The 26,477-nt window shown below is 56.0% G+C and overlaps 1 protein-coding gene across 11 annotated transcripts; it reads right to left on the bottom strand.

Annotated features, from left to right (window-relative positions):
* Nucleotides 844-22,992, bottom strand: MAP7D1 (MAP7 domain containing 1). 11 transcript variants are annotated; one of them, XM_018041620.1, is made up of 18 exons: nucleotides 22,490-22,992; nucleotides 9,893-10,243; nucleotides 9,640-9,708; nucleotides 8,915-9,078; nucleotides 8,111-8,225; nucleotides 6,577-6,687; nucleotides 5,242-5,364; nucleotides 4,982-5,145; nucleotides 4,732-4,874; nucleotides 3,569-3,921; nucleotides 3,101-3,278; nucleotides 2,876-3,014; nucleotides 2,657-2,761; nucleotides 2,328-2,381; nucleotides 2,111-2,156; nucleotides 1,937-2,018; nucleotides 1,627-1,820; nucleotides 844-1,438 (listed from the first exon to the last, which is right to left on the bottom strand). In XM_018041620.1, exons 1-18 carry the CDS (start codon nucleotides 22,533-22,535, stop codon nucleotides 1,428-1,430), a joined length of 2,448 nt encoding a protein of 815 aa, XP_017897109.1. In that variant the 5' UTR covers nucleotides 22,536-22,992; the 3' UTR covers nucleotides 844-1,427. The 11 variants fall into 11 exon arrangements, with proteins under 11 accessions (XP_017897109.1, XP_017897116.1, XP_017897132.1 ...); XM_018041627.1 differs by having other exon boundaries at nucleotides 2,111-2,153; XM_018041643.1 differs by having other exon boundaries at nucleotides 3,101-3,251.

Below are 26,477 nucleotides of genomic sequence, written 5' to 3'. Positions count from 1 at the left end.
AAGTTGATTCGTGTGGCCGTTGGCAGGAGGCTTTGATGCCTCCATAGGTGGGCCTCTCCATAAGGCTGTTTCCTAGTGTAGTGCTTGCTGTCTTCCTCCAGAGTGAGAGAGCAACTGAGTCAGAAGCTGCAGTGTCTTTTAAGACCTAATCTCAGACGTGGCCCACCACCACTGCTACTGTATTCTATCATCACGCAGCTCAGCCTTGGTCCTATATGACAAGGAACTACATAGGGTGTGAACACTAGGGGGCGGGAGACACTGGGAGGTCACCTTAGAGGCTGGCTCCCACCTGGTATTTTTCTTTCAGAGTGAGGAAAAAAAAAATGAGGGGAGGTTTTCTTTGTATCTGCTGGCAGATACCTAAACCTACCTAAACCAATCACTCGCAAGGCGGGTGGGACCAGCAATTGCAATCCTGATGCACCCCTGGGCTTAGGAGCCACCTCTGCTGAAGAACATAGTGGGATCCAAGAGGAAGACTGCCGCCTACACAAAATCAGGGCTCTGGAATGAGGAAGGGGCAATGGGAATGGATGTTGAGAGGGCTCCTGTGTCTCTGATGCTCATTGCTAGACTGTCAACTGCAAGAGAACAGAGACCCATGTCTTTTCTCCCTCCTTGCATCCCTGGCATAGAGCTCATTGCCTAGTATAGAGTAGATGTAACCATTTTTGTTAAATGAATAAATGAAAGACAAAATGGAAGACTGCCAGAAGACGTCTGGGACTGGTTACCAGGTAGGGCTGGATATCCGCAGGCCACCGGGTCCTCAAGTTCTTCTTAGAATTCAGGAGGATGCCTGCTCCCCACCCCACTGCCAGCCCTAAGGACAGACGGGACTGGCAGAATTATTCTCACTTTATTTCTGGAGAAATTTGATCAGATGCAGTAACACTGATTCCAGGCGAGGGCAGGGGGCACGGGTACCCCTAAAGCAACCAATATCCTGTGGCCCAAGGTGCCCCCCATCCCCAGACCTGGGTTCCCCCTCAGTTACAGTTAAATAGAGGGAGGAAGCTCTCCCCAGGGAGTCTTGGGAGGGTCTGCCTCCTGCACCCACCCCCTCCATGCCGAGGGGTCTGAGCACAAGCTATTTACAGTATTCACATCCACTGTACCCCACCAAACCAAGGCAAATACTACAGGTGGCTCTTCCCCATGGGAGGAAGCCAGAGAGGCTGTGAGTGTATGTGTGTGTATGGGGGGTGTCCGCGCGTGTGAGCACACGAATGCACTGAGGGGCAGGGTCTGGCTCCAGCCAAAGAGACATCAGTCTATAAGGTGCAGATTAAAAATAACAGACAGGACCCAACCCGCAGGGGCCCAGGCCACTTCCGGCTTTGTTCTGTCTTCTTCTCTTCCAGACACCCTGGTAGATGATGCAGAGGAGCCCTCATAGCTGTGCCTGGATCCGAGGCAGCCCCTTAAAGGACTTCTGGGGGGAAAAGCAGGAGGGAGAACAGTCAGGGCAAACCAGGCTCCAAGGCCAGAACCAGGAGGGGGCGGTGGGGGGGGGAGGTGTCTTCTTGGTAGAGCTTGAGAGAGCCTCTGATGGAGCTGGGAGAAGAAAGGGCTGGGTGGAGGAGGAGCTAGAGATGCGGGCTGGGAGAAAGGGATCCCCACCTGTGACCTGCGGGGGCTGCACCACAGCTTTCTTGAGGAAGGCTTCTGCCTCTGCAAAGGGCAGGAGAGCCTCTGGCGTCCGGCCCAGACTCTTGTCCCCAGAGGGTCCCTTAGGGGAGAAGCCGTTCTCCTGGTGCGCTGGCAGAGGCTGCAGCCCATTCACCAGTGACCCCGACGACTCCTTGTTTGGCAGGCTGTGGATGCAGAGGCCAACGCTCAGGCCGCTCCCATCACGGGACAGCCCAGGCGCCTACGGTCTCCAGCCTGACCCTGCCTCCCTGCTCCTGGACCCTCCTTTGGGAGCTGGTACCTCCACTGAGGCTCCTGGGGGGGCAGCTCCTCCTTCTGCAGCCCAGCGGGCCGAGCCGCCACAGCTTTCGCAGGGTCTATCCCTGGGAAGGAATGGCCATCAGTTAGGGGTCGGGGAGAGGATTGAAGGCTGGGGCTGGGGCTGGGGCTGGAGAGGAGGGGAATAGGCCTTTACCTGGGCTGGAATTGTTGGCCGTCGCCTCCTTTCTGTCCTGCTTCTGCTTTGAAGAGGAAAAGCAGTCAGGCTCCAGGGGATCTCTGGCCCCACCCGACTGCGCCGCTGAATTCTCTCCCCTCCGCCCAGATCCTGGACAGCCTTGCTCCTCCACCCTGGATCCCTTCCTTCCTCACCGGACCTCCACTCCCAACACCGCTCTTGGGGGAATCCTGACCTTGGTTTCAGCAGCTTCTGACTTCCGAGTCCTCTTCATGATCTCCTCCAGGCGCTGTTGGGAAAGAAGTCCCATTCCCGGTTAGGCCCAAGCCGGGCCCTAATCCTAGACCTCCCACCAGCTAGCCCTGGTCCTGGAGTCTCGGGGGCCTTTCTAGCTCACACCAGTTCTTTCCAGGGCAGGAAGCAGATCTCGCCCCTGCTCCCTCTCGACCTAACCCTCTGCAACCCAAGGCAGCGCCCCCTCCCAGCCCCACTAGCCCCTCTAAAGAAATGCGGACCGAGCTGGTAGCCGGTCCCACTCACGACTCGGCCAGCCGCTCGCAATACCTTTCTGCGCTCTTGCCGCTCCTGCTCCTCCCGCTGGAAGTGCTTTTCCCTCTCCAGACGCTGCCGCTCCGCTTCTTCTCGGGACCGAGCTTCGGCCTCCTCTTTCTGCCAAAGACCCCCCACCCCCGGGAGCTTTAGGCAGCCGGCCTCCGGCGGTCCCTTCCAGCCGGCCCCCGGCCCGCCACCAGGAGGCGCCCGCGCCCTGGCCCGCGGGGGCACCTGCTTCTGCAGCCGCTCCTGCTCCTCCTGCTCGGCCTGCGCCTTCTCCCGAGCCTCCTGCTCCTCCCGTCTTCGGGCCTCCGCCTCCCGCTCCGCCCGGGCCTCGGCCTCCCGAGCCAGCTGCTCCTCTCGCATTCGCCTGGGGGACACAGGAGACTCAGGTTCACGCCCGGCTTCTTCTCCAGCCCCCGTAAAGGCCTCCTCAGTCCCCGAGGGCGTGCTCACTTGTCCCTTTCGGCCTGCAGCCTCCGCTCCTGTTCCTCGCGCTCCCGCTGCTCCCGGGCCTGGCGCCGCTTCTCAGCCAGGAGCCGAGTGGCCTCTTCTCGGTCCGTGGTACCAGCCATGGGTTTGCTAGGAGTCACCGGGGGAGCAGGGGCTGGGGGTGAGGTCAGGACAGCTGTCTCTGGAGCGGGATCCAGGACCAGGAGTCAGCATGCACCAACCAGCACAAGCCCCTCCATCACCTCCCCTCCCCCCACCCCCATACCCCTGTGCTTGCTGGACCTCAGAGCGACCCCGGTGGCCCACCCACCCAGCTTCTGCCAGCGACTCAGAGCACTGAGGTCCTGGTCTCTGGCAGGCGCCTCCTCTTCCCAACATCCACTCCCCCAGGCGTCTCTGGCAGCCCGCAACTCTGACCACCTCCGACCACCTCCCACTCACAGGCAAAGCTGGCTTCTCTGCCCTGCCCACCTTTTGGCCTCTTCTCTCCCTGCCCACCTGCAGGGATCTCTGTGGGCTGCTCTTTCTGGGGCTGGGCTGGGGTGGGTGAGGGCACAGGTGAGGGAGCCGGTGAGGCTGGGGCTGCAGGCTCCCTCTCGTCACTGGCCTTGCCCTTGCTCTGGGTCTTGTCCTCAGGCCCCACCACACTGGGGCTCTCCTTTGCGTCGTCCTTCCTCCGGACTCGCCCCTTGGGTGATGCAGTGGTGCCTCGGGGGGATGGTGGTTTTGGGGGCAGAGCATGACCTGGCCCTGGGCTGAGGCAGGGGGAGGCAGGCCTGTGCCAGGTTGTGGAGGGAGAGGATGGCCGGGCCTTGGATTTGGGACTGAGAGGAAAAAGAAGAGTTAGAGCTTGAGGGCACAGAGTGTCCACACACACACACACACACACTTTGAGCATGTCACTTCCCTAGGGAAGTGTCCTCCCAGGTTTTGGTCAGCACCCCCACCTTATATGCTCTCACACAAACATAATTTAGTGTAGATATCCCAGTGTGTAATTACATGTTCATTTGTGATTCTTTGACTCCTGTTTGTTTCCCCAAGAGCCAGTAAGATTACTAAGAGCAAGAACGAGGCCTGGTTTGGCTCAGGGAAGTGTGCTGGGCACCCAGAACACGTACCTGGCAAGACCATTCATTCGTCCAGCACATATTTCTTGAGTGCTTACCAGGCACTGGTTCTAGGTGCAAGGGTTACTTCAGTGATTAAAACACTCCAAAAATTTAAAAAATTCTGCTCTCAAGGAGCTTTCTTTCGAAAGGTGGGTTGTTGTTTAGTCGCTAAGTCGTTTTGGACTCTTGCGACCCCATGGACTGTAGCCCAGCAGGGCTACAGACTGTTTCTCTGCTGCTGCTGCTAAGTCACTTCAGTCGTGTCCAACTCTGTGTGACCCCATAGATGGCAGCCCACCAGGCTCCCCAGTCCCTGGGCTTCTTCAGGCAAGAACACTGGAGTGGGTTGCCATTTCCTTCTCCAATGCATGAAAGTGAAATTGAAGTCGCTCAGTCGTGTCCGACTAGAGCAACACATATTTATGAATGAATGGTTGGCAAATATGCATGACACATATTTATGAATGAATGGTTGGCTATCTGGCCTGGCCTTAGCAGGCCCTGCCCTATTGTTGGGCCCACCTGAGCTCCGCGTTGCCAGTGGAGAGGCGCGGGCGCAGAGAAGCAGGCAGCGACTGGCGCTTCTTGAGGCTGCGCTCCCGGGCCAGGGCACTCTTCTCCTTCTCGTTTTCCCGCTCCTTGTCCTTCTTCTCCTTTTTCTGCACCTGGGGAGGAGGGTTAAGGAGAGCAGAGAGAGGAGAAGCAGAGATCAGAGGCGCCGGAGCTCCCCAGCACAAGAGCCGGGTCCCCACCTGCGCCGCCAGCCACTCACCGGTGAGGCCTCAGGCCGGAGGCGGGCCGGGGCGGGACTGCCCCCGGCGCTGGCCTTGCGGCGATCCCCGCGCTCCGAGGCGGGGGCGCAGCGGTGCCCGCTTCGGGGGGCGCTGCACGGCGTCAGCGGGCTGGCGGAGGCTGAGCGCGGGCACAGGGGCACGGCTGCGGAGGGATGACTGCGGTCGGGGCGCGGTCCACTGGCGTGGCTGGCCCCTGCCCCGCCCCTCGAGGGGGCTCTCCCAGGGGCGCGGCCCCTACCCTGGTCCCGGCCGTTTCGGGGCAGTGTGACTGCACTGCGACTCCGTGCCAGGAAGGAGAGGGTGGGCGTCATCAGACGGTCCACGATGCTGCTCTCCCACGGACTGAGCTGCAGGCTGCGATCTAGGGGCAGAATGCCGGTAGAAGAAGGTTACTGCGGGGCTAGAGTGGGCAAGCAGAGGCATCTGGAGACGGCCAGGTATCATCCCCACGCAGAGCCCAAGGAGTCTCAGACTCCCCCTATTCATGGGGGTTACACTTGTCCGCCCTGGGGTCTGACCCCCACTGCAGACACAGGCAACAAGACACTTCCCATGCAACCTCCTGCAGGGCTAGAGAGGTCCCTCCTACCTCTCTCCCCAGGTGAAAGGGCACTGAACTATGATTATAGAGAGGATACAGCCAAGGTTGGTGGGGTACCCAGTTGCCAACTTCTATGTCCCATTGTAAGGCTCTGCTCCTCCTGCCCTCAGAGTGCTGGCCTAGGGAGGCATCGCCCGCAACCCCCCCCTTCCACCCCCCATGGGATTTGGGACAGTGACGGCCCTTGTGCTCCTCTGACTGAGAAGAGGCCCAGCTTTTGTGTATCCCATGCCAGGGACAGGCTGCTAGGGGGCCTGGCTGCCCCAGGCCACCCTGCTCTGTCCCCTCAGCTGCTGGGTTATTTTTAAGCTTCAGTCAGGTGGGGCTGGTAACAGCAGCTGATTTCGTTGCTGGGCAACAGAGCAACCAAATAAAAGCTGGAGAAACTTATAAATAACTCCTACCATGGCCCGTTCACATGTGACATCAGGGCATGGTGGGAACGCAGGGGCTGCGCTACCCTGGTTGGCCACAGGTTTGGATCCAGCCAAGGCCATGGCTGGGGCTCTGAAGGCAGAGAGGCAGGGTTGCGTGGGCCCTTCAGGGTGGAGGCAGAATAAGAGGGCTCCTGCACACACAGCACCCAGGCTCGTCGGGTACTCCCGGGCAAGGCCACCTGCCTGAGGCTGGCCTAGGCCAGCTGGCTGTGGTTGGAGATGAGGCTGCCGGCCCATTCCCACCCTCCACCCCCACTCTCATCCCCACCTGCTCTCGAGGCTCTAGCCAGGCTCTGCCTGCTGGGTCACTGCCCTCTGTTCTCCTCCCCTGTGGGGCGCACCTCTGTTCTCAGGACCCAGATCCAAATGCCGGCTCCCCCAAGGGGTGCACAACCCTAAGCGGGGTCGAGTGGGGATGGAGACCTGGGGTGTGTGAGGGCTCCTGGGACCTGAGGTTTTTGCTGAGCTCTGGAAGAGGCTACAAGGAGGGGACTACAAGGAGCTCTGGAGGAAGGAGGGCTGGGCCTTCTCTTACTTCTACTGGGGGAGTTCCAGAGCGTGGCAGAGGACTTTGAGAGCCGCTTGTTGATTATAGAGTCCACGTGTTTGGGCAGGTTTACTGCCGACACGGAGCACCTGCTCCCACCTGGAGGGGAAAAGACACGGCATTAGGGCCGGGCCGGACGGGAGCCAGGGGGGGCACTGAGGCCTTCCATGCAGGATGCTCCGCGGCCAGGGTGGGAGAGGGAGGAGTGGGCAGGCTAGGAAGCGGGGGAGGAGGCAGACTTGGCTCTGGAGGGGATGGGGGGGTGGGTAGGTGACCAGACAACCTGGATTGGGGGAGCCGACGGAAAAGGAACAGAGGAAGGAGATGGAATAAAACTGGAGACGCTACAGCCTTCCTGGCCAGGAAGTCATTCCCTAGGGCTGGGCCCTGCAAGCCCTCCCCCGCAACCACCCAGCACTGGCACTCGCCAACACTGCCCAGCCAAGGCACTCTGGCTACAGCACCCACGGTCCTGCAGCAAATGCAGACGCTCCTAAACAGAAGGACCCACGGTCAAAGGCGCTCACACAGATTTGCATATTCATAGGGACACACAAAGACAAAGAGATGCACGCACGGGCATATAGAGTGACAGGCACTTCCGCATGCACACGGTAGTGCAGACATGCACAGACAGAACAAACACAGCCACAGAGACAGGCTCAGACCCAGATGTAGACAGGCACAGAAACGTCAAAGCAACCTAATCGTATTTGTAACATTTGCTGGGTGCTTACCGTGTACCAGGCACTGTGCTGGGCACCACACACATGTTACCACCCTTGATCCTCCCAAACATCTACCTACAACCTCGGAGGCAAGTAGTACTGTTATTCCCATTTTACAGATAAAGAAAGTGAGAGAGCAGGAAGTCAGAGGTCACACCGCAAGGGCTAGAGCTGGGAATCCAGACCCAAATCTGACTGACTTGGGAATCCACAGTGAAGTACACAAGGCCACTCACACATCAAGATGAACACATACTAAGACATGCAATGCACAGATCCATGAGCATATACACCAAAAGACGCAAGATGAGAAATACCGAATCTCGCCATTACATAAAGACACCCAAACACAGCAGTACATACATGCCAGCAAAATGTCAGACCAAAAGGCAATGACGGCCCTACGTGAAGAAAACTCGGAGACAAAAAGCTACCTTCCACGACAGGTACGTCAGGGTGATAGTTTTCTTTAAATATCCAGTGTCTGCAGGGTATTAAAGTGCTCTTTTCTGTATCAATCAACTAATAGTAATTGACAGGAGCAAAGAAGGCTAATCTAAAAAGAGCAAACCGAATGAAGAGCACCCACCTCTGACTTGATAGTGGAAGTCCTGGGACAGGACTTGGTTCTACAGACTTGGGTTTACACATCATTCCAGAAGACACAAGGCACACGAAGCGAGGCATACCTGCTGCGGGGAGCTGCCAGCTCCGTGCACCGAAGCTGCTCCCTTCCCCCACTTCTCAGGCCGCAGCCTCCCCCTCCCACCCTGCAGCCCCTCCGGCCCACTCACTGGTCTTACGTCCTGGGGAGCTGTGGTGCAGGGCCCCTGCCCAGGACCAGCGCTGCTGCCGGATTTCAGCCCACGTCTTCTTCACTGACCGCTGGATGGCTGCCTCATAGCGCTCCTGGTGGGGCGGGGACCGGGATGGGGGGAGAGGTTTGGGCTCAGAAGCTTTCCTCCTACCTGGGAGAAAGGCTCTCCCAGGACAAGGCCTCCCCCACCCCTAGAAGGTTTCCCTGACTCATGGCGGGTAACCAAGGTTACTGAGCCCTCGCTGTGACTAAAGACAGTTTGCAACAGATCCCTTTCAACTTGTTCTTGGGGAGCTTTTCATTGTTCTTGACTCATTTCCTGAGCCTATGAGCTGTTTCTTTGAGGACCGGGTGGGACTCTCCCTGCCTGGGTCTCCCAGGGGGGCCACTGGCTCTGAGGGTTCTGACCCTGGAGTTGGGTTCGCATTCTGCCTGAGGACTGGACCAGAGCCAGGCCACCTTTCCCTTCATTTCTTCAATAGTGCTCAAGCCAGGGCTCTCCTCACTAGGAGTTCACCTGGCGCGCTCACACAGACACGTCTCTGCACACCTACACACACCCATCCGGGGCATGCACACATACGTGTGATGACAGCACACGGCCACAGGCGCCTATCCTGGCACATACAGAATTAAGCACGCCTGCACAGACGCTGAGATGTGGGGCCCACAGGACCCAACTGCACATGTGAACACAGGGGTGTGTGTTCACACTGAGCCCGCAGGCAGATGTATGCACACAGAGCCAAGTGTGCCGGGCCAGAACCCAGCACAAACGCACCTTGTTTTTCTCCAGCTTCTGCCGCTGTCGCTCCTCCAGGGCAGCCCGGCGCTGCTCGGCTTTGAGCCGCTGCTCCTCCAGCCGCCGCCGGCGCTCCTGGAGCTGCTTCTCCCGCAGTGCCTTAGCCTTCTCCTCCTTCTCCAGCCACACCGCCTTCTTGGCCGCTGAAGGGGATGGGGGAAGGAGCCCCAGAGGTGTGAACATCTGGTTGTGCCTGGGCCCCCAAGTGTCTGCTTCGAGTGGCCTTGCCTGTTCCTCCAGCCTGGGGTGGGTCTTCCCCCGTGCCTGCCTACTGGGGAGATGCCTGTGCTCTGAGACTCCCCCCCTCAAGTTGAAGGGCATGCTGAAGGTGGGCTGGGGCCTCAGAATGAGGCCTGTTTCCCTGCCACCAGCATCGTGGTCTCTGGGCACCCGAGGAGAAGTGAGCTCTTTAGGGCCAGGTCCCTGTCTAACTTCAGGGCCTGCTGACGTATTATGATGAAGAGCATGGGGTGAGATGAGGCTTCTGGGTCTGAGTCTCAGCTACTCCACCTAGCTGTGTGGTTCAGGCAAAGGATTGCATCTTTCTGAGCCTCTGTCTCCCCATCCTCAAAATGGGTACAGGGTTAAGTGAGATAAGCGAACTGCTCTTAGCACAGTGTACACAACAGAGGTTCCCAAAGGGTTATTGCTACTAACAGGATGTCCATGGGGGTGAGGCTGAAGGGCCGCTGTCACGCACTTACCCAGGTACTTGGCCCGCTCTTCCCGCCGTTCCTTTGCCAGCTTGTGTCTCTCTCCTGCCTTCTTTACGTCTTAACAAAAGGAATAAGGAGAGACCTAGCTCAAGAGGTTCCTCTTAAAGGGGAGACAGCCTCAGGGCCCTGCCCCCAGGCCTCATGCCCACACCTTTTCCATCTCCTCCGGAGCCAGGAGACTCCCTCTGGGGGCTTCACCTAGGGCTGGGACTGGGCCCTGGACAAGGGACATCACACATACCTTGCTTGGTGGGAGGGCTGTCGGAGGCGGGTGCTGCTGGCGGGGATGGCTGGCTGCTCCTTCGAGGAGGCCTGGCATCCCGTGGGCCCGTGGCTGGTGGGGTGGGTCCCCTGGTCTTCACTTCGGAGGAAGGGGACTCTTCTTGCTGGAGGGCTGGCCTAGGCCCTACTAGCTCCGGGGGGCTCTCTGGTTCCAGCGGAAGCTGCTTGGGGCTAGTGGTGTTCTTCATGGCGGGAGGCGTGTCTGGGGGAGTGTCGGGCACCAGGGTTGACATCGGTGGTGGTGGCGGCGGTGGGGAGGGGTCACCTTCTGGGGAGGGTCTTGGCTCTGGAGGGGTCCTGGCTGCCATAGCTGGAAGTAAAACACAAGAGAGGAGAGAAAGTGAGACAGAACCTCTGTTACCATCAGTTCAACATGTAGCTCCTTCCTTTGTCCAGTTGATATTCATTTATTCGTATGTGTTTATCAAGTTCCTTCTATATGCCAGGCCCTGTTCCAGACACTAATGATGTAATGGTGAGAAAATGGCCACAGTCCCTGCCTCTGTGGAGCCCACACTCTGGCAGGGCAGACAGACAGACAGTGAGGCAATTACAGTATAGAGTTTAAGTACTATGTCTGGAGTAACAAAGCAGATGGCTAACCTATACTGAGGGGGCTTCCTGCAGAAGTAGGAGCCAAGCTGAGGTCTAGGATGAGCTGGAGTGAGCAAACCAAGCCAGAGAGGGTCCTGGCAAAGAGAAGAGCGTTTGCAAAGGGGCAGAGGGAGCAGGGTGTATCGGTAAAACTGAGACCTTGGGGGTAATTAGTGGACCAAATGGTGAAGGTTGGTTTCCACGTCTGCCTCCCTCACCTTTCTGCTTTTCCTGGGCTCACAGGACCCATCCCAATGCCCAGTGCTCAGTAGGTGCCTGGGACTGCCAGAAGGAAAGACATAAGCATGGGCACAGTGGGATGCCCAGGTGGGATCCCCACCAGGGTAGGCAACTGGCTGCATCCATTTTGTCATTTGTTTTCTTTCCCAACCACCTGCAGATTTCTTCTTGTTAGACATTAATATTTCAGGGTCCCTGTAAGAGACACCAAAGTGCTAAGTGAGGAAGCCACATGATTTGATGTACACATGTCCATGCACACACGTGTGAGCAACTGAAAGACAGGCTTAGGGGTCACCCGGCCGAGGGCCCGATTCTGACTTCACCACTCCAAGATAGGAAGAGAGAGCCTTGGTAACCTAGGGCAAGCCACTCAACCTCTCTTAAGCCTCAGTTTTCATATCTGTAAAATGGGGACTATAAAAGCCCAAGCTAGCAGGGATGTCAGTGAAGTGCCTGGAACAATTCACGTGCCAGGACACCACACTTCCCTCTCTCTTCCTGTTTGTCTTATGAAGCTGCCAAAAAGCAGCTTCTGCACATTGAGCCCTGGTGCCATCGACTGCTGCCATCTAAGGAGCTTGAGGGGACAGATGGGGAACACGCCCGCTGCCTGGGCTTTGGGATCAGGGCCACAGCCCATGGAATGGTCAATCGAAAGAAGCATTTTTCGCTCTCACCAGGTGCCTCCATCATGCAGGGCCTTCTGCTCTAGGAACGTTGGTCCTCTCAGGAGGTGATAAATTCCCTTCCCTGTGGGTGACAATGTGTGAACAGGGAGAGGACACTTCGAAGGAGCTGACTTTGGAACTCTGGGGACCCTTTTCAGGGAGACGGGTGTCCAGTGGGCTCTGACGAAGGCGGACTACTTAGCTATCTGGCCTCCCCACTGACTCTGTGACCTTGGACTAGTTACAGGCCCTCTTTGTGCCATAGTTCCTCTTCTGTAAAATGCAGACAGTAGGCCTGTGATGAGCATTAGTAACAACAATAACCACTAACATTATATATTTCTTGAGAGCTTCCTATGGAGAGAGTATTTTACACGCACTAGTTTGAATCCTTAAGACAATACTTCTAAAGGAGGCACTGTAAATATTTCTTTGAGACAGAGGCGGAGAGTGAAGCAAAAAGAAATTAAGTGAAGTCTGAGGCCACTCAGCTGGGAAGTGAGGGAGTCGGGACCTGAACCCGGCGTTGGTCCCCGGTGCCCTTGCTCTAACCCCCACACCCTCCGGCCTCTGCATAAGGCGGTGTGAGGCAACACGAGTTACACAATGATACCGTCTGAGGCTCACACTATTTCCCCCTCACTCCTGCCCTTCTAGATTCCTGGGTTCCAGGCAAGAGTCCCAGCCAAGGCCCTGTCTCCCCAGTTGTCCCTCCCACTCGGCCAGCCCCTCCCCACATCGGCTCCAAAAGAACGCCTGGTCACTGCTAGTCTACTTCTGGGCTGCCTGAAAACCCCTCCCCAGTCCCGGTGAGCAAGAAAGCTAGTGGCCGCCTTTTAGTGACTGTTTCCTACACGCCAGAGCTGAGCCGGGCCCTTTGTAGCCCCATCCTGCATCTCCATATGAACTCTGAGAGAGAGGCTTACCCTCGTTGCACAGAAGAGACCATCAGAGCTTACCCCACTAAATGATTCATTCAGGGCCATAGAACTAGTACGTGGCAGAGGCAGGATTCGAAGGACCATCTGGGGCCAAAGGGCCTACGTACGTAAGCACGAAGCTCGAAGGCTGAGGGTGAGGCCTGTTTATTGCCATTCTCCTGGCACCTGTGCATGCTACAGGTGTTGCAAGGAAAACTGGTAGGCAGGTGTTTGTCTGCACCGAGGCCGATCACACCCACCAGGCAAGACAGTGAGTCTCTCCAGCTAGCTTCTGACCAGACCTGCCACCTGAAGGGGAGTCTGGGAGGAAGTGCAGGGATGAGGCCTGGAAGGGCCTGCATCTGGTGCTCAGATGCGGCAGGGCACAAGGTGCCGGCTTCAGTCAGGCAGATCTGAGCTCTGGTTTTCTCAAGGTGGGGCCTATGGTGTTGGGACCTATGGTGAGTAGGCACATCACCTCCGGTGCCTGGCAGGGGCTCAGCAAACAGCATCCCCGGAAGAACTGGTCTACTTCTCCCCATCTCTGCCATAAGAGCCCCCTGGGGCAGGCCTTCACCCCCACTGCTCCATGCCACTGCTCTTCTCAAGGTCGCCAGTGGCATCCACATTGCTGAGTCAGCAGCTACTTCCTGGGCCTCACCCCACTGACCTCTCAGCTGCATCTGACACGAGTGAGGCCTGGGTGCTCTTCCTTCAGTTGGCCCTGAAGACAACACACTCGCCCGGTTTTCCTTCCACTGGCTGGCTGTGACTTCTCGGGTTTCTTTGCCAGTCCCTCGTAAACTCCCTAGCCTCTTAGCACCGGAGCGCCCCAGGGCCCAGTGAAGACCTCGTCTCCCGTCAGCCTACACATACTCCCTTGATGACCTCATCCAGACTCACGGCTTTAAATACCACCGCTCTGCTGATGACAACCAAATTTGTATCTCCAGCCCAGACCTCGCCCTTGAGTACTGGTTTCGCTCATGCAGCTCCCTACCTGATACCCCTGGGTGTCTTCCTGAGGCCCCAAATTTAACATCCCAAACTCAGCTCCGGACCTTTCCTTGCCAGACCCTGCTCCTCCAGCTTTCCCTATCTCAGTCAATGGCAACCCAGTCCTTCCAGTTTCTCAGGCCCCAAATCTTCAGAGTCATTTTCGGATCTTTTCTAGTCTCACACCTCACATCTAAGGCCTCAGTAAAGCCTTTTGGCTCCACATGCCCAGTACATTCTGAATCCAGTCACTTCTAGCTCCATTCTGTCATCTTGGTCCATCTCCATCTCTATCATCTCCTATCATCTCTCATGAAAGACTCCCTGCTGCCATCCTTTGCTCCCCTTGGGTCTTTTCTCACCAAAGCAGCAGAATGATTCTGTTTAAGAATCAGTCAGGGGAGGGGGGTTTGGGATGGGGCGGCGGGGGACACATGTATACCCCATGGCTGATTCATGTCAGTGTATGGCTAAAACCACCACAATATTGTAATTAGCCTCCAATTAAAATAAATAAATTTTTTAAAAAAGAGTCAGATTGAGAGTTCCCTGGTGGCCTAGTAGTTGGAATTCCAGGCTTTGACTGCTATGGCCGGGGTTCATTTCCTGGTTGGAGAGCTGACAAGCTCTCCAAAGATGCCCCACACTTCAAGGGAGGAAAACCAAAGGCAACTGATGGCCTTCAGGGCCCTTCAGGACCCTTGCTCTGCGGCCCATTGCCTCTGGGTCTTCTCTCCTCCCCGTCTCCCCCTGCCCCGTCTCTTCCGGGACACTGTTCCTTATTTGTGCCGGGCACGCTCCTGCCTCTGGGCTCTACGCTCAGTTTCCTCTGCCAGAATTCTCTGCCCCCGGATCCTGCATGTCTTACTTCCTCACCTCCTTCAGGTCTTTACCTGAGTGTCACTTCTCAGCCAAGCCTTCCCTGGCCCCCTCTAAAACTACAAACTGTAGGTGAAGTTTCCCTCCCCTTTCCAGCTGAATTCTTTAAAAAAAAAAAAAACCCCCCACCACCACATGCAACTCCCTACCTGACACCCCGGATGTCTTACTGATGCCTCAAATTTAACATCCCAAACTGAACTCCTGATCTTTCTCTCCAAAACCCTGCTCCTCCTCCAGTTTTCCCTATCTCAGTCAACTGCAACCCAGCCATTCCAGTTTCCAGATACATATATATCATCTATTTTTAAATTTTATTATATATATATATTTTATTTGGCTGCATCAGGTCTTAGTTGCGGCATGTAGGATCTTGTTCTCCAACCAGGGATCAAACCCTGGCCCCCTGCATTGGGAGCGCAGAGTCTCAGCTACTGGACCACCAGAAGTCCTCCAACTGTTATGCTTTTCCGTTCCAACTCTGTTATTCTCGGCAAGCATTAGCACCACTTTAACACTGTCTCCCACCTCCAGAAGGTAATCTCCATGAGGGCACACATTTTCATCTATACTTTGTTTAGCTGTTCTGTCTCTAACAGCAACAGAGCTTGGCACAGAGGTGGCTCCCCAGCTATTTGTTGAATGAATATATCAGTGAACCCCTCCCTGGCAGGTACCATCAGCACCTCTCTTCCCTGGATGACTGCAAACTTCCGTCATCATCCTACCCGCACCCATTCCAGCTCTGCTCTTTACTGAGCAGCCAAAGTAATTGTTTTCAAATGCAAATCTGGTCATGGTTCTCTTCCCCACTTGAAGCTCTCCAGTAACTTCTCATCGTTCTGAAGAGAAACCAAGATTCTTAAGCCCAGGATGCAAGTCCAACACAGTCTGAAGTCCCTGCCTCCCTCTCCCACACCTCTTGAGGCCGCCTCTCTGCTCCCTACTTGCTGTCTATACTCCAGCCACACTGACCTTTTAGTTCTGGTAGCCTTGAACACTGCCTCTGCCCCAGGGCCTTTGCACAAGCTCTTCCCTCTCTCTCTTTTCTTACTTAACTCTCATTCATCCTTCAGATCTTTGCTGAGGCATCATTTCCTTGGGGAAGCTTTCCTGGGCCTCTCTGAACAGGATAAATTCCTTCACTATATGCAGTCATGACTTCATGCCTCTTGTTTGGAGCACTGTGACTTACAATTTTAAACTTCCTTGTTTGGTTTTCTCGTTATTGTCCTCCCCCTAAGGGCTGGGTTGCATCTGCTCTGCTTGCCACTGTAGCTTGCCACAGCAGCTACCACAGTGCCCAGTTCGTGGAGACAGTCACGAAATGCTGCTATATAAGAATAAATCGCTGCACTAGGAAGCCACCCTCGCCTAAGCACACGCACAGAGGAGGAGATTTTCACCTAATAGTGAGCAGATCCGTGTGGCCATGTATTGGAAAAGGACAAACACTTGAAGGGAGGCAAAACAATTCCATCTCAATTTGGGTAGCTTCCTGGACTAAGGTACTCAGGGAGAAGTTAATAAAAGTAATAATGAGTGTGGATTCCAGCCATTCAACAGGAAAAACCTCTCAGGAGGCAAATAGCACATTTGGAACTCTTCTTCTGACCTGGCGGACTACTGACCCTGAATACAAATACTTTTCTGAGTATGCCAACCCTGATGAAATGTCATCAGGACTGTGTTATTTGGAACAAATTATGTTAAGCCAGATGAATTCCTTGGTTAATTATCTAGGCATGGTTAAATCAATATCTGATTATTCCCATTTTCAATCATCAAATGCAATCCTTCAGCCACCTCACTTTATTTTGGTCTGTGTCAAATTGTGAGGTTTTATTTAGCGATATTGATATTGACCAGAATTATTTGTTAAGAACTAGATAAGCAATAGATAGTTTGCATTCATTTCTTGGCACAAAGAGCGTTGGCAAGGCAAAGGTGCAGGAGCTGGTTGCAGGATCAGTTAGTCTAGTTTTCTCCAAAAACCCAAGAGGGACTGCAGAGACATCAGGGCCCAGTCTCTCGGAGGGCCGGTCACATGTCTCAGGGTGCTTACTCCCTATCCCCACCATCTGGGTGCTGGCAGTCCTTGCCTCTCATCCCTCCCTCCTCCCACCCCAACAACTGCTCCTGGGCCAAAACTCCTCTCACAATACCCGTAACTCAGTCTGCCCTTTTAGTCTGCCTGCTGTCCCTGTGAGGGCTAGTGGACAGAATCCTTTTTGCAGCCTAGAGCCTTATACAGGATCTGCCCGGCAGAGAAGAAATTCTGTGATTGCTTATGAACACATACATGGATGGATAGATGGATGGATGGAGGAATGGATGGATGGATGGAGGAATGGGTGGATGGATGGATAAAACAGTAAAACCCCTAGCTGTTCCAACATCTAGCCTCTCTAACCCTAAATGTCTCTACCATATAAGAGTTCTGTGTGTGCCCGGCCAGCTCCTAAGTCCAGGAAGGGAAACAAAACTAATTTGCTGAAGCCCTACAGTAAACCAGGCACTCTCCCTTGTCTCCTCAAGTTCTTACTATAGCCCCCAAGGGAAAGTGCTATGGAAGGCCCGTTCCCCAGGTAAGAACACTTACTCAGACAGGTTAAGTAACCGCTCATGTCAGTGTCAGAAGTAGGACTGGGCCCAAGGCTGTCTGATGACAAAACGCTTACGTCACACTGTTTCTGGTGGGTGTCACATAACCCCTCCCCAAGGCTCCTGCCTATTCCCTGAAGAAGGAAGTGATTCAGTGGGTTTCCCCCCTGAAGATGAAGGGTGCAGGTGGGGCAGGCAGGCACTGAGCTCAGAGGGCAGGAATGCAGGGAAGGCAGGCTCCTGCCCAGGCTGGCCACCAGGAGTCAAGAACTGGGGCACCTGAGCAGGGGCGGGGGTGAATGGCCCTCGTCCACGAGGCAGAGCAAGGGTGTGCCCAGGGGAGGGGGTGCCCAGACAGCAGAGGTCAGCACCTCTAGCCAGAGCCCTTCCGGCTCCAGCAGCAGCTCCTTAGGTGGCCGCAGACAAATGAAGAGCAGGGAGGCTGACGGAGGGGCAAAGACACACACACACAGACAGAGAGTACACATTGCAGAGAGACAGCGGGAGACACCCAGACAATGTGGACAGGGCCCACACAATGGCGAGAGACAAGACGCGTTCTTTTCTCTCTCTCTCCCGTTTCATATGGAAAACAGACCTACTGCTGGGATTCAGAAATCTATACACACACACACACACACACACACACACACACACACACACAGGGAGTCAAGCACCTCCTCTGAGACACAAATGAAATTTCAGAGATGCATACAGCACTCAGAGACACCCTGTCGCAGCAGGCAGCGTGTGTCATCCAGCTCACTTTGGCCCTGCCCCTCTAGGCACTCCTTTACCTGGGCCCAGGGAAAGCCCAGTTAACAGTAGCAACAGCTAATGCTGCGTCAGGTAAATCCCTTAACACTTCAGTCCTTTTCACCTTCACCACCATCCTATGGGGTTGATGTTATTACCCTATTTGACAAATGAGGAAATAGATTCAGAGGGATCAAGTCACACAGCTGGTGAGTAGCAAAGCTGGGTTTGGAACTTGAATCAGGCTGAGAGTCTGTACCTTCACTCTGTGACCCAAAGGGGGCGGCCTCCTGGGTTTCCTCTCCTAGAGAGAGCTGGGGGCTGGGAGGATGGGGGTGGGCAGGAAGGACAAACCCTAGGAGATGTCTGGGAGGCTGGGACAGAGGGCACCCTTAGGGGGCAGCACCACTCCCGGCTGGGACAGAGCTGAGCCAGCTCTGAGAGGGAGGGCACCAGCAGAGGGGCAACCTGCACCAGCACCCCTCAGACCCTGGGCCACAGGCCCTTCGCTGCAGGGCGCTGGGCAGGCCGCGGGCCTCCGTGGGTGATAAGGCTGGGATCCCGTTGGAGACTGCAGATCTGAGGAGCTCTCTGGCCCGGTTGGCGGCCATTGTTCCCAGCCTCCAATCAGGAGCACCCACTTCCTGTTATTTTAGGCGGCAGGAAATGACCCCATCCCGCAGACCAGCCCTCCCTCAGCCCCAGCAGGGCTGCCCACGCTAGGGCCTAGGAGCTGAGGGCAGAGGCCCGGCCTTAAGCCAAGGCCTGAGGATGGCCCGCTGGCTGAACTGTCACCACTGCCTGAGTCCAGGGCCTCCTTCTGGTCTGACTTGCTCAGATTCCAACCAGGCAGGATGGATAGGGGATGCAGGGCCCTGCTGTTCTACTTCTGCCTCCCAGAGAAAAGATTACAGGGTCCCTGAGACCACAATGTCCAGAGAAGACCAGTCACTGCAAGGAAAGTGAAGTCAGACTATCACCAGCTGGCTTGGCCATGATTAATTCAGCATAGAGGTTTGGCATACAGGCTTCAGAGTTGGACAGACCTGGGTTCAAATCCTTCCTCTGCCAGCGCCTAGCTGTGTGACTTTAAAGCAAGTTACCACCTTCTCTGAGCCTCATCTATAAAATGAGGATATGGGACTTCCCTGGTGGTTGGGTGGTTAAGACTTGGTGCTTCCACTGCAGGGGGTCCGGGGGTACAGGTTCAACTCCTCTTTAGGGATGTCGCATAGTGCAGCCAAAAATAAAAAAGAAAATTTGAAAAAGTAAATAAAATGGGGATAATACTAGTCCATACCGGATAGTTTTGAGAGCCAAATGAGACAATGCACAGGACATGCTAAGCACTATGCCTGGCACACAGAAGGTCCTTGATAAATAAGAGGTCAGTAGGATCACCAGGGGCTCTATTTCCTCTTGTCATTGGTAAGGAGCAGGAAATGGCAACCCACTCCAGTATTCTTACCTGGAAAATTCCATGGACAGGGAGCCTGGCAGGCTACAGCCCTTGGGGTCACAAAGAGTGGGACACGACTGAGCACGCACGCACTACGTACCAGGTTCTCTAGCAGCCGCCACCCTCTCTGCTTCCCTTGGGGGGAAAAGCTGCAGCTGAGAGGTGATGGAGGAGACACCGAAGGCTGTGCCCCGGAGTGCCAGGCAGAGCTGCCACCACCAACAAAGCTGCATTATCTGAGCCTGGCTTGCTGGCTGCTTCACTGGCCCCAAGGCCCAGTGGGGACCCAAGGACATGGTTCCCAGCTGCTTGTGGCCAAACTCCCAACCTTGGTCAGGCCTGAGAACTGGCCTGATGGCTCTCAAGTGCCATCACCCCAGGCTGGGCCCTTCTTTCAGCTCCTTCCCCACTCCCTGAGCTCTGCCTGCCACCAGCTGATGCCCATCCCTGGAGAAGGGGGAGTGAGCTGGCCTGGTGCCCCTTCTTCCTTATTTGCATATGCGTGACTGCACATTAGGGGCTCATTAAGGCCTCATTACTGGGCCCACCAGCCCCAGGAGGGACAGAAGCTATCAGTGGGAGCTGCCAGCCACACTGGCTGCTATATGTGGAGAGGTGCAGAGGCGGCCCATCTTTTTCTCATCAGTTCAGGTCCACCTCAAACACCTCCTCTGTGAAGTCTTCCACAAGCAGATCCCACCAACTACTGCATCACCGGGAGTTCCCGGAGGGTGGTGACTGCGATTCACTTCCCTGTCCTGTCGTCTGTATAGCCAGGACTGAGCTGGCACACGGTGGGCATCAATATAGGTGCGCTGGATGGCTGCACCTACCCCCGGGTCTCTCTCCTATTTCCAAATGCCCCACTTCAAGTATGGGGCCCTCTGTTCCCGATACACCCTGTTTCATGTCTGTCTAGAACTCATCTCCACCTTGTTCTCTGGCCTACATTTACCTCCTGAAGTTATAATTAATCCCATCTCCTCCTCAGGCCTCCAAAGGAATTAAAAATAATAACAACAAAAATGAATAGCATTTACTGATCATTAACTATTTACCAGGGCTTCTCCTAAATGTCTTATGTATTTCTCTAATTTAGTGATCCCAATGTCTCTATGAGATTATTTCCAGCATTATTATCATTTTACAGATGGGAAAATTTAAGACTTCGGCAACTTATATAAGTCATACAGTAGTAAGTTATGAAGGGGAGACTTAAACTGATTCCAGAGTCTATACTCTCAAGCAAACTAAACCCCAACTCCTGCCCCTACTTTCCCCATATTTTGTACCTCCCTGCTGGCACCACTTCCGATGAGCACAACCACAGTAATGGTAATAACACTGTATTGTGGGCATCCATGTGCCAGGTTCCTTTAGGTACATCGTCTCTAACCTCTAATGTTAACCCCACAAGGCTGATAACACTACCTCCATTTTCCAGGGGTATGAACTCTGTCTGGAGAGGGTAGGTCACTTGCTACAGGCAACACCTATCCCCTACTCCATGCTGCCTCCTGTTAATGCTCAGTGTGCAAAGGGAGCTCAGAGAGGGCAGGGAGCACGTCAGATGTATTCAGCGTCTCAGACCCATGCCTCAGACTCTCACAGGGCACATGCAGTGGGCATCACCGTTACTCCCTGAAGGCTCCTGACTCACAGGGCCCTTGTCACCTTTAACTGAAACTGGTACAGACCAGCCACCATCCTGACCCCAGTTCTCATGTAACTCCATCTAGGTCGTCCCTGTGTGTAGAAGCCTTCCCAATCCAGGACTTGGTGTGCAGGACCCAGTCAGGTGCCCCTGGCACACCCAACCATCCCACCCATGCCCTCACATTCAATCCAGATGTCCCATTCAAGTGCCCTGCTTATAAACCAGCCACTCACTCCAGCCCTCATCTCTAGCCCAGTAATCACCACCACTCAGGCCCTGATGTACACACCGGTGCCAAAGACCCTCAGCTGTAGAGGGCCAGGAAGCGGATGGAATGGACACGGGCGAGGCCTCCCTGGGGGTCCCCTCTTAGGCTCAGCAGAGCCAAGACAGACCAAAGTGCCATTGTTCCGGCACAGCCTACAGACCTCCTGAACCACGCGGGTCTGCTGGCCTCCCCTCTGCATCCTCCAGCTCCCACACCCACAGGGTCCCCTCCAAACACCCATGAGGGCATGGGATGGAGCCCACCCACAACCAAGCGGCTCCACCTTGTCCTGGGCGCTCTGCACCCACAGACACGGTTTCATCCTGGGCCCACACCCCAGGGGGTAGGGAGGTGACAGGGATTAGGCTCTAGGACTCTATGGAGGTGTGGGGTTGGGCCACCTCCCCCCTGAGTCAGTGAAGAGAGCTTGGGTCCTCAGTAATCATGCTCCTCCCTCCCTTTCCAGGAAGAAAGAGAAAGAGAAATCCCTCCCTCCAACCCCAGGCCCAACCAGAAACCTGTCCCCACCCCCTCATCAGCTGCTCCCGGATCCGAATGGGATTTGCAGAAGTCCTGGGCACTGTGGTGGCTGGTGGAGTGAGGGGGGAGAGGGCTTTGATGGTCAGCGGCCTGAAGAGAGAAAGAGGGAGGGAGTGTGTGTGTGTCAGGGTGGGGGGGTGGGTATCAGAAGCCTCAAGCTGAGGAATGATGTGGCAGGTCCCTGGAGTGCCGGCCTCGAGCCTTCACCCCATTCTCTGCGAAACACTCAGGCCCTGAGATATATACTTCTGTCCCCTTTCTCGGACTGGGTGGGCTCCAGAGTAGGCCAGGCTGCAGGGGAATCGGCCCACTCCCCAGCTCCCGCCCTCTGCCCAAACAATGCTGCCTCCCCCTCCCCCTGCCTTTATCCGGCGGGTTACTTGGCAGCCGCCGCTAGAGACCGCCCCCTCCCCTCCCTCCTCTCCCTCCCCTCCCGGCCGGCGGGCAGCAGCAACAGGCCCTTTGCGCGGCAGCTGGAGGGATGGGGTGGGGGCGAGGTCTAGGCCAGGGCCTGGGCGTGGGGAGGCGGGGGGCGCCAGGGCCTAGGCTTCGGTATGCAAGGTTTCAGGCCTGATAATCTGAACCCCCGACACACTCGTTCAGGCTGGGGTCAAATGTGCCCACCTGGAATGGGAGGGGGACAGACGCCCCAGCTCAGTAGACGAGGACGGTAGGGGCCGGGCAGCCGAGGTGGCACTGGGTTGGGGCGGAGGGGTCACCATCAACTCTACAATGGGGCCCCCGGGGATCCCGGCGCCCAGGACGTCCCGGCGCCCGGGGTGGGGGAAGGGCAGCTGTCAGAAGATGCGCCGGTGGCCCAGAGCCGCCGACGCCGCTGTAGCCTTTATTTTTAAACTTCCAAGTGGTCAGAGGGCGCGGCGGGGGAGGGGTCCCCGCCGCGCGGGCCGGCTTCATCCTCGCCCTTTCCGAGGCCCCCCCCCATCCCCTTCTCTCATCTCGCCTCCGGCATACCTGGGGCTGCGCCCGTACCCGGCTCCGAACGTGAGCCGCTCTCCATGGCTGCGACGTCACTGGGGGTGCGGGGGTGTCTTGGGGGGGTCTCAGCGGCGACGGCGGCGGCGGCCAGCGGCCAGGATAGGGGTCCCGCGGCGCATCACGCCCGGCCCGGCCCGGCGGGCAACGACTCGAAGGCTAGGGGAGCTCTGGCGAAGGTCGAGGCTGGCTCGGCTGGTAGCCTGCGGGCTCGCAGTAGCCGGCCGCCCAGTGTCTGTCGGCTCCGGCCTCGATCCTTCTGCCTGCCCGGCGCCGGCCCAGTCGCGGCCACTGCCCAACCCTATTGTACGGCCCGGGCTGGGCCTGGCCTCGCGGCTGGCGCGTACCAAGTGCGACGCGGGGAGGGTCACCCCTGCAGCGCCCGCACCGCGCTCCTGCCCCGCCCGCCGCGCCCCCGCCCTGGGGCCCGGGGCCTGGAGCCTGGGACGCCTCTCCTGCAGTGGCGGCGGAGGGGACGCTACGGCTCTCGGAGGACGCCTGTCGAGCTGCCTCCCCCTGCGGCCGCGCGTTGGTACGCGCCGCAGCGCGAGGCGACTATGTAGGGAGCGCTCGGGTGACTCACGCGCCGCTAGGACTGGGGGGAGCAGGGGGGAGCGGGGATGGGAGCCCCCAATCCCACCCTGGACCCTGCGAGCTCCGGCTCTGGGGCCTTGGCGGCAGCTTCAGATCGGCAGTCTTTCCCAAACCCACCTCAAATAAAATCAGCCCGAGGGACGTCGGGAGCCTTGGAGGGTCACAAGGAGACCCCTAAAAGGGCTATGCTCTCTCTTCCCTGGTGATGGCTGGGGTGGGGAGAGACCCGGCCTGGGAGCCTTGCTGCGGCCCTTCCTGCATCTTCCTACGGTTGGGGCTGTGTCTTCTCTGCTCCTCTGGGAGTAATTACAGGCCTGCACCACCGCCTTATCCAGGTCTCTAATCTGCTCCGGGTCTCTCCCGGCTCCTAACTGGGTGGTCCTGCCCCTAAACCTCCCCTAGACTCATCAGATGACCCCCCTCATCTACCCGGGAAGGATTTCTCCCCTGTGTTCCGTCCAAGGAGGGAGTGAGTTCCTTCTGACCCCCCTCCCCCAAGTAGTTCTGCTTCCCAGCCCCGGGAAGTAGATTCTCCAATCCCCTTGTTAGTGCCAGCTGAGGTGGGCCTCAAGCCAAGTTAGGCTCAGCCTGGGCAGAGAGGGGGGAGCTTGCTGGGAAGGTGGATCGATGCTGCTGCTGCAGGGACTGACGGGGCAGAAGGAGCAGGCGCAGCTGGGCCCTGCACACCCCATCTCTGCCCTTTGTCCTGACCTCCAGAAGGTCAGTTGTCTAGTTCTCCATCGCCCAGAGATGAGGCCCAGTGACCTGTTGTCCTCCTGCCCCCCTTTCCTGCCAGTGTCTTCTTCCTTTGAGCAACTCCAGAAAGCAGTCATTTATTTTTTATTTTGACTTTATTTATTTTGGCTGCACTGGGTCTTGGTTGCTGTGGGTGGGCTTTCTCTACTTGCGGCAAGTGGGGACTACTCTTCATGGCAGGGCATGGGCTTCTCACTGCAGTGCCTTCTCTTGATTTGGAGCTTGGGCTTTAGAATGGGGGCTCAGGAGTTGTGGCACATGGGCTTTGTTGCCCCACGGCATGTAGAATCCTCCCAGACCAGGGACTAAACCCATGTCCCCTGCATTGGCAGGCTAACTCTACCACTGGACTAAACCAGTGAACTCCCAGAAAGCAGTCATTTAAGGGGAGAAGGTTGGAAACAAAAGGGTCTGGGTCTCAGGTAACCTGGGAGCAAACAGTCCTGGGAGGAGTGAGTAGCTGAAGGTCTGAACCCTCTTCCAGAGTCAAGGAGGGCCTTCCCCAGTCCAAAAACATTAGAAAAGGATGATGCTAGAAGACCTACAACTAGAGCTGGTGACCTTAAGCTACTGTCTTAACTTTTCTGAAACCCAGTTTGCTCACCTAAAAAATTAGGAAAATAATAATACCATGAGCTATCATGGGTTTGCTGTAAAGGTTAAATAATGCAACATGGATGAAATGCTTAGCGCTGAGCCTGGCACGTAGGAAGTGCTTAATAAATAAGTATGATGGTGGGCATTCAGAAGTAAAAGCAGATTAGGATGAGGAGCAGAGCCCCATCTTTGTTGTCAGTCATTCTATCTGCAGGGTGAGGGGACCATGTGGATGGCAGAGTCCAGGCAGAGTCCTTTGTGAGGTCAGAGACCTCTGGGCCTGCATCTTCTAGAGCTTACCAGGCCCACACTGAGCCAGGCAGTGATTAGACCGAGAATTCATGAACAGAACCCAATATGGGAGAGCCATCTGGGTTCTGTACCCACAATCTTGAGAATACAGTAGGAACAAAGACATACATAAGTGGGAATTGTGAGATACCTTCATTACCTGGAGCTCAATCATAGTAGAGGGGCAAACAGTAACTGAAGATGAAGAGATAGGCCAGGGATGGCAACTACATAATGTAGATACTGGGGAGCTGTTGAAGGTTCTTCAGAAGGAGAAGGGTGAGCAATGCTTCGGAACTGGAAATCTTCCATTGTGTCTAATGATCTAGGATTGACTTTGAGGAGTGCCTGCAAAGAGTCAGCCTACTCAGTGGTTCTCAATCAGAGGCAGTTTTCCACCCCAGGGGACATTTGGCAATGTTTAGAGGCATTTGTGGTTGTCACAACTAGGGATGCTACTGGCATCTAGTACTTAGACACCAGGATGTTGTTTAACATCTTGCAACGCACAAGAGCACCTCCTGAACAGAGTCATCAGGCCTGGAATGTCAATGGTACTGAGGTTGAGGAACCCTTCCCTGGACTGAGGGTGGAGGCACCTGCACTTCCTAGTTGTTAGTCAACTTGATGGTCAGTTCTCCAGGCCAGCCCCAGGAGGCTTCCTACACACTTGGTGGGTCCATAGGAAGTCCTGAGAGCACTGATGTCCTGTGATTGATACAGTTGGAAGAGAAAGATGGAGTGGACTCCTCTCCATTATGCCCCCTGATGGATCAGGATCCTTGGTGCATCCCAGGCCCTGGCAATTGATCAGATTTAGAGTGGGTATCTCTGAGTTTGGGGCTGGGTGCAAGTGCTCCATGTTGCCCCCTAAGCATTAGACATCCCAGAGAAGGAGCAAGCAGGGCACCTGCAACATCATTGGCGACTGAGAATGCCCTGCCTTCTTCCAGTGAGGGGCCAGGGAACTCTGTGGTCTCCCAAGTTCCTCCCCTACACCCAGGGCAGTCCCCTCCCCCTTCAGGAAACAGGCTTGAATGAGCTGTCAGTCTTACCGTGACGCTGGGCTGCGGCTAGGAGTCAGGTCACTGAAATATGTCCCCCTCCTGATCCCACTAGGGGGAGAGCAGGAGCAAGAGCATTTACCAACCTTCTAGGTTAGGTGCGGGAGGGTCCAAAGTGGATCATCCAGGAGATGAAGGAAATCACTGGGTGACTTGACAAAGAGATATGAATTGGAACCAAGGCCCTGGAGGCTGTCTCCACTCCTACACAAGTAGGAAGTAGGAGGGGCCTCATGGTGGGTGCAGTTTGAGAGACCAGACATCAGATTCTCACACCCACCCTACCCCCAAGGCACAACAGCAAGAAGGGGTCTCTAACCCAGACCACTCTGCTAGGGAACTGTAACCTCCAGGGCTCACTCCCTGGGGCTGGAGGTGGGGAATGTCCTCAAAGGCCAGTGTTGACACCAGCTGCAATATGGCTTCCCTCCCTCCAGATCTTGCAGAGGGGAAGTAACAGAGAGGGACTGGTGGGAGAAGGAACTCAGATTCGGGATTAAATAAGTTCAACCTTTCGGGTTCTTGGAGCGGGGGGCTCTAGTGCTCCTGCTAGGGAAGGGGGGCTATCCCTGCTGCATTAGTTTCCTGGAGCCCTGAGCACCCAAGGAGCCAGGGTGAAGCTGGGGAGGAGGGTGCCTGTTGTTCTTAAATGTCCTGGCCCCTAG

The sequence above is a fragment of the Capra hircus genome, chromosome 3, assembly GCF_001704415.2.
Source record: "Capra hircus breed San Clemente chromosome 3, ASM170441v1, whole genome shotgun sequence".
Lineage (NCBI taxonomy): Eukaryota > Metazoa > Chordata > Mammalia > Artiodactyla > Bovidae > Capra > Capra hircus.
The sequence above is the reverse complement of the archived record's forward strand: the minus strand, read 5'-3'. Positions and strand labels throughout refer to the sequence as shown.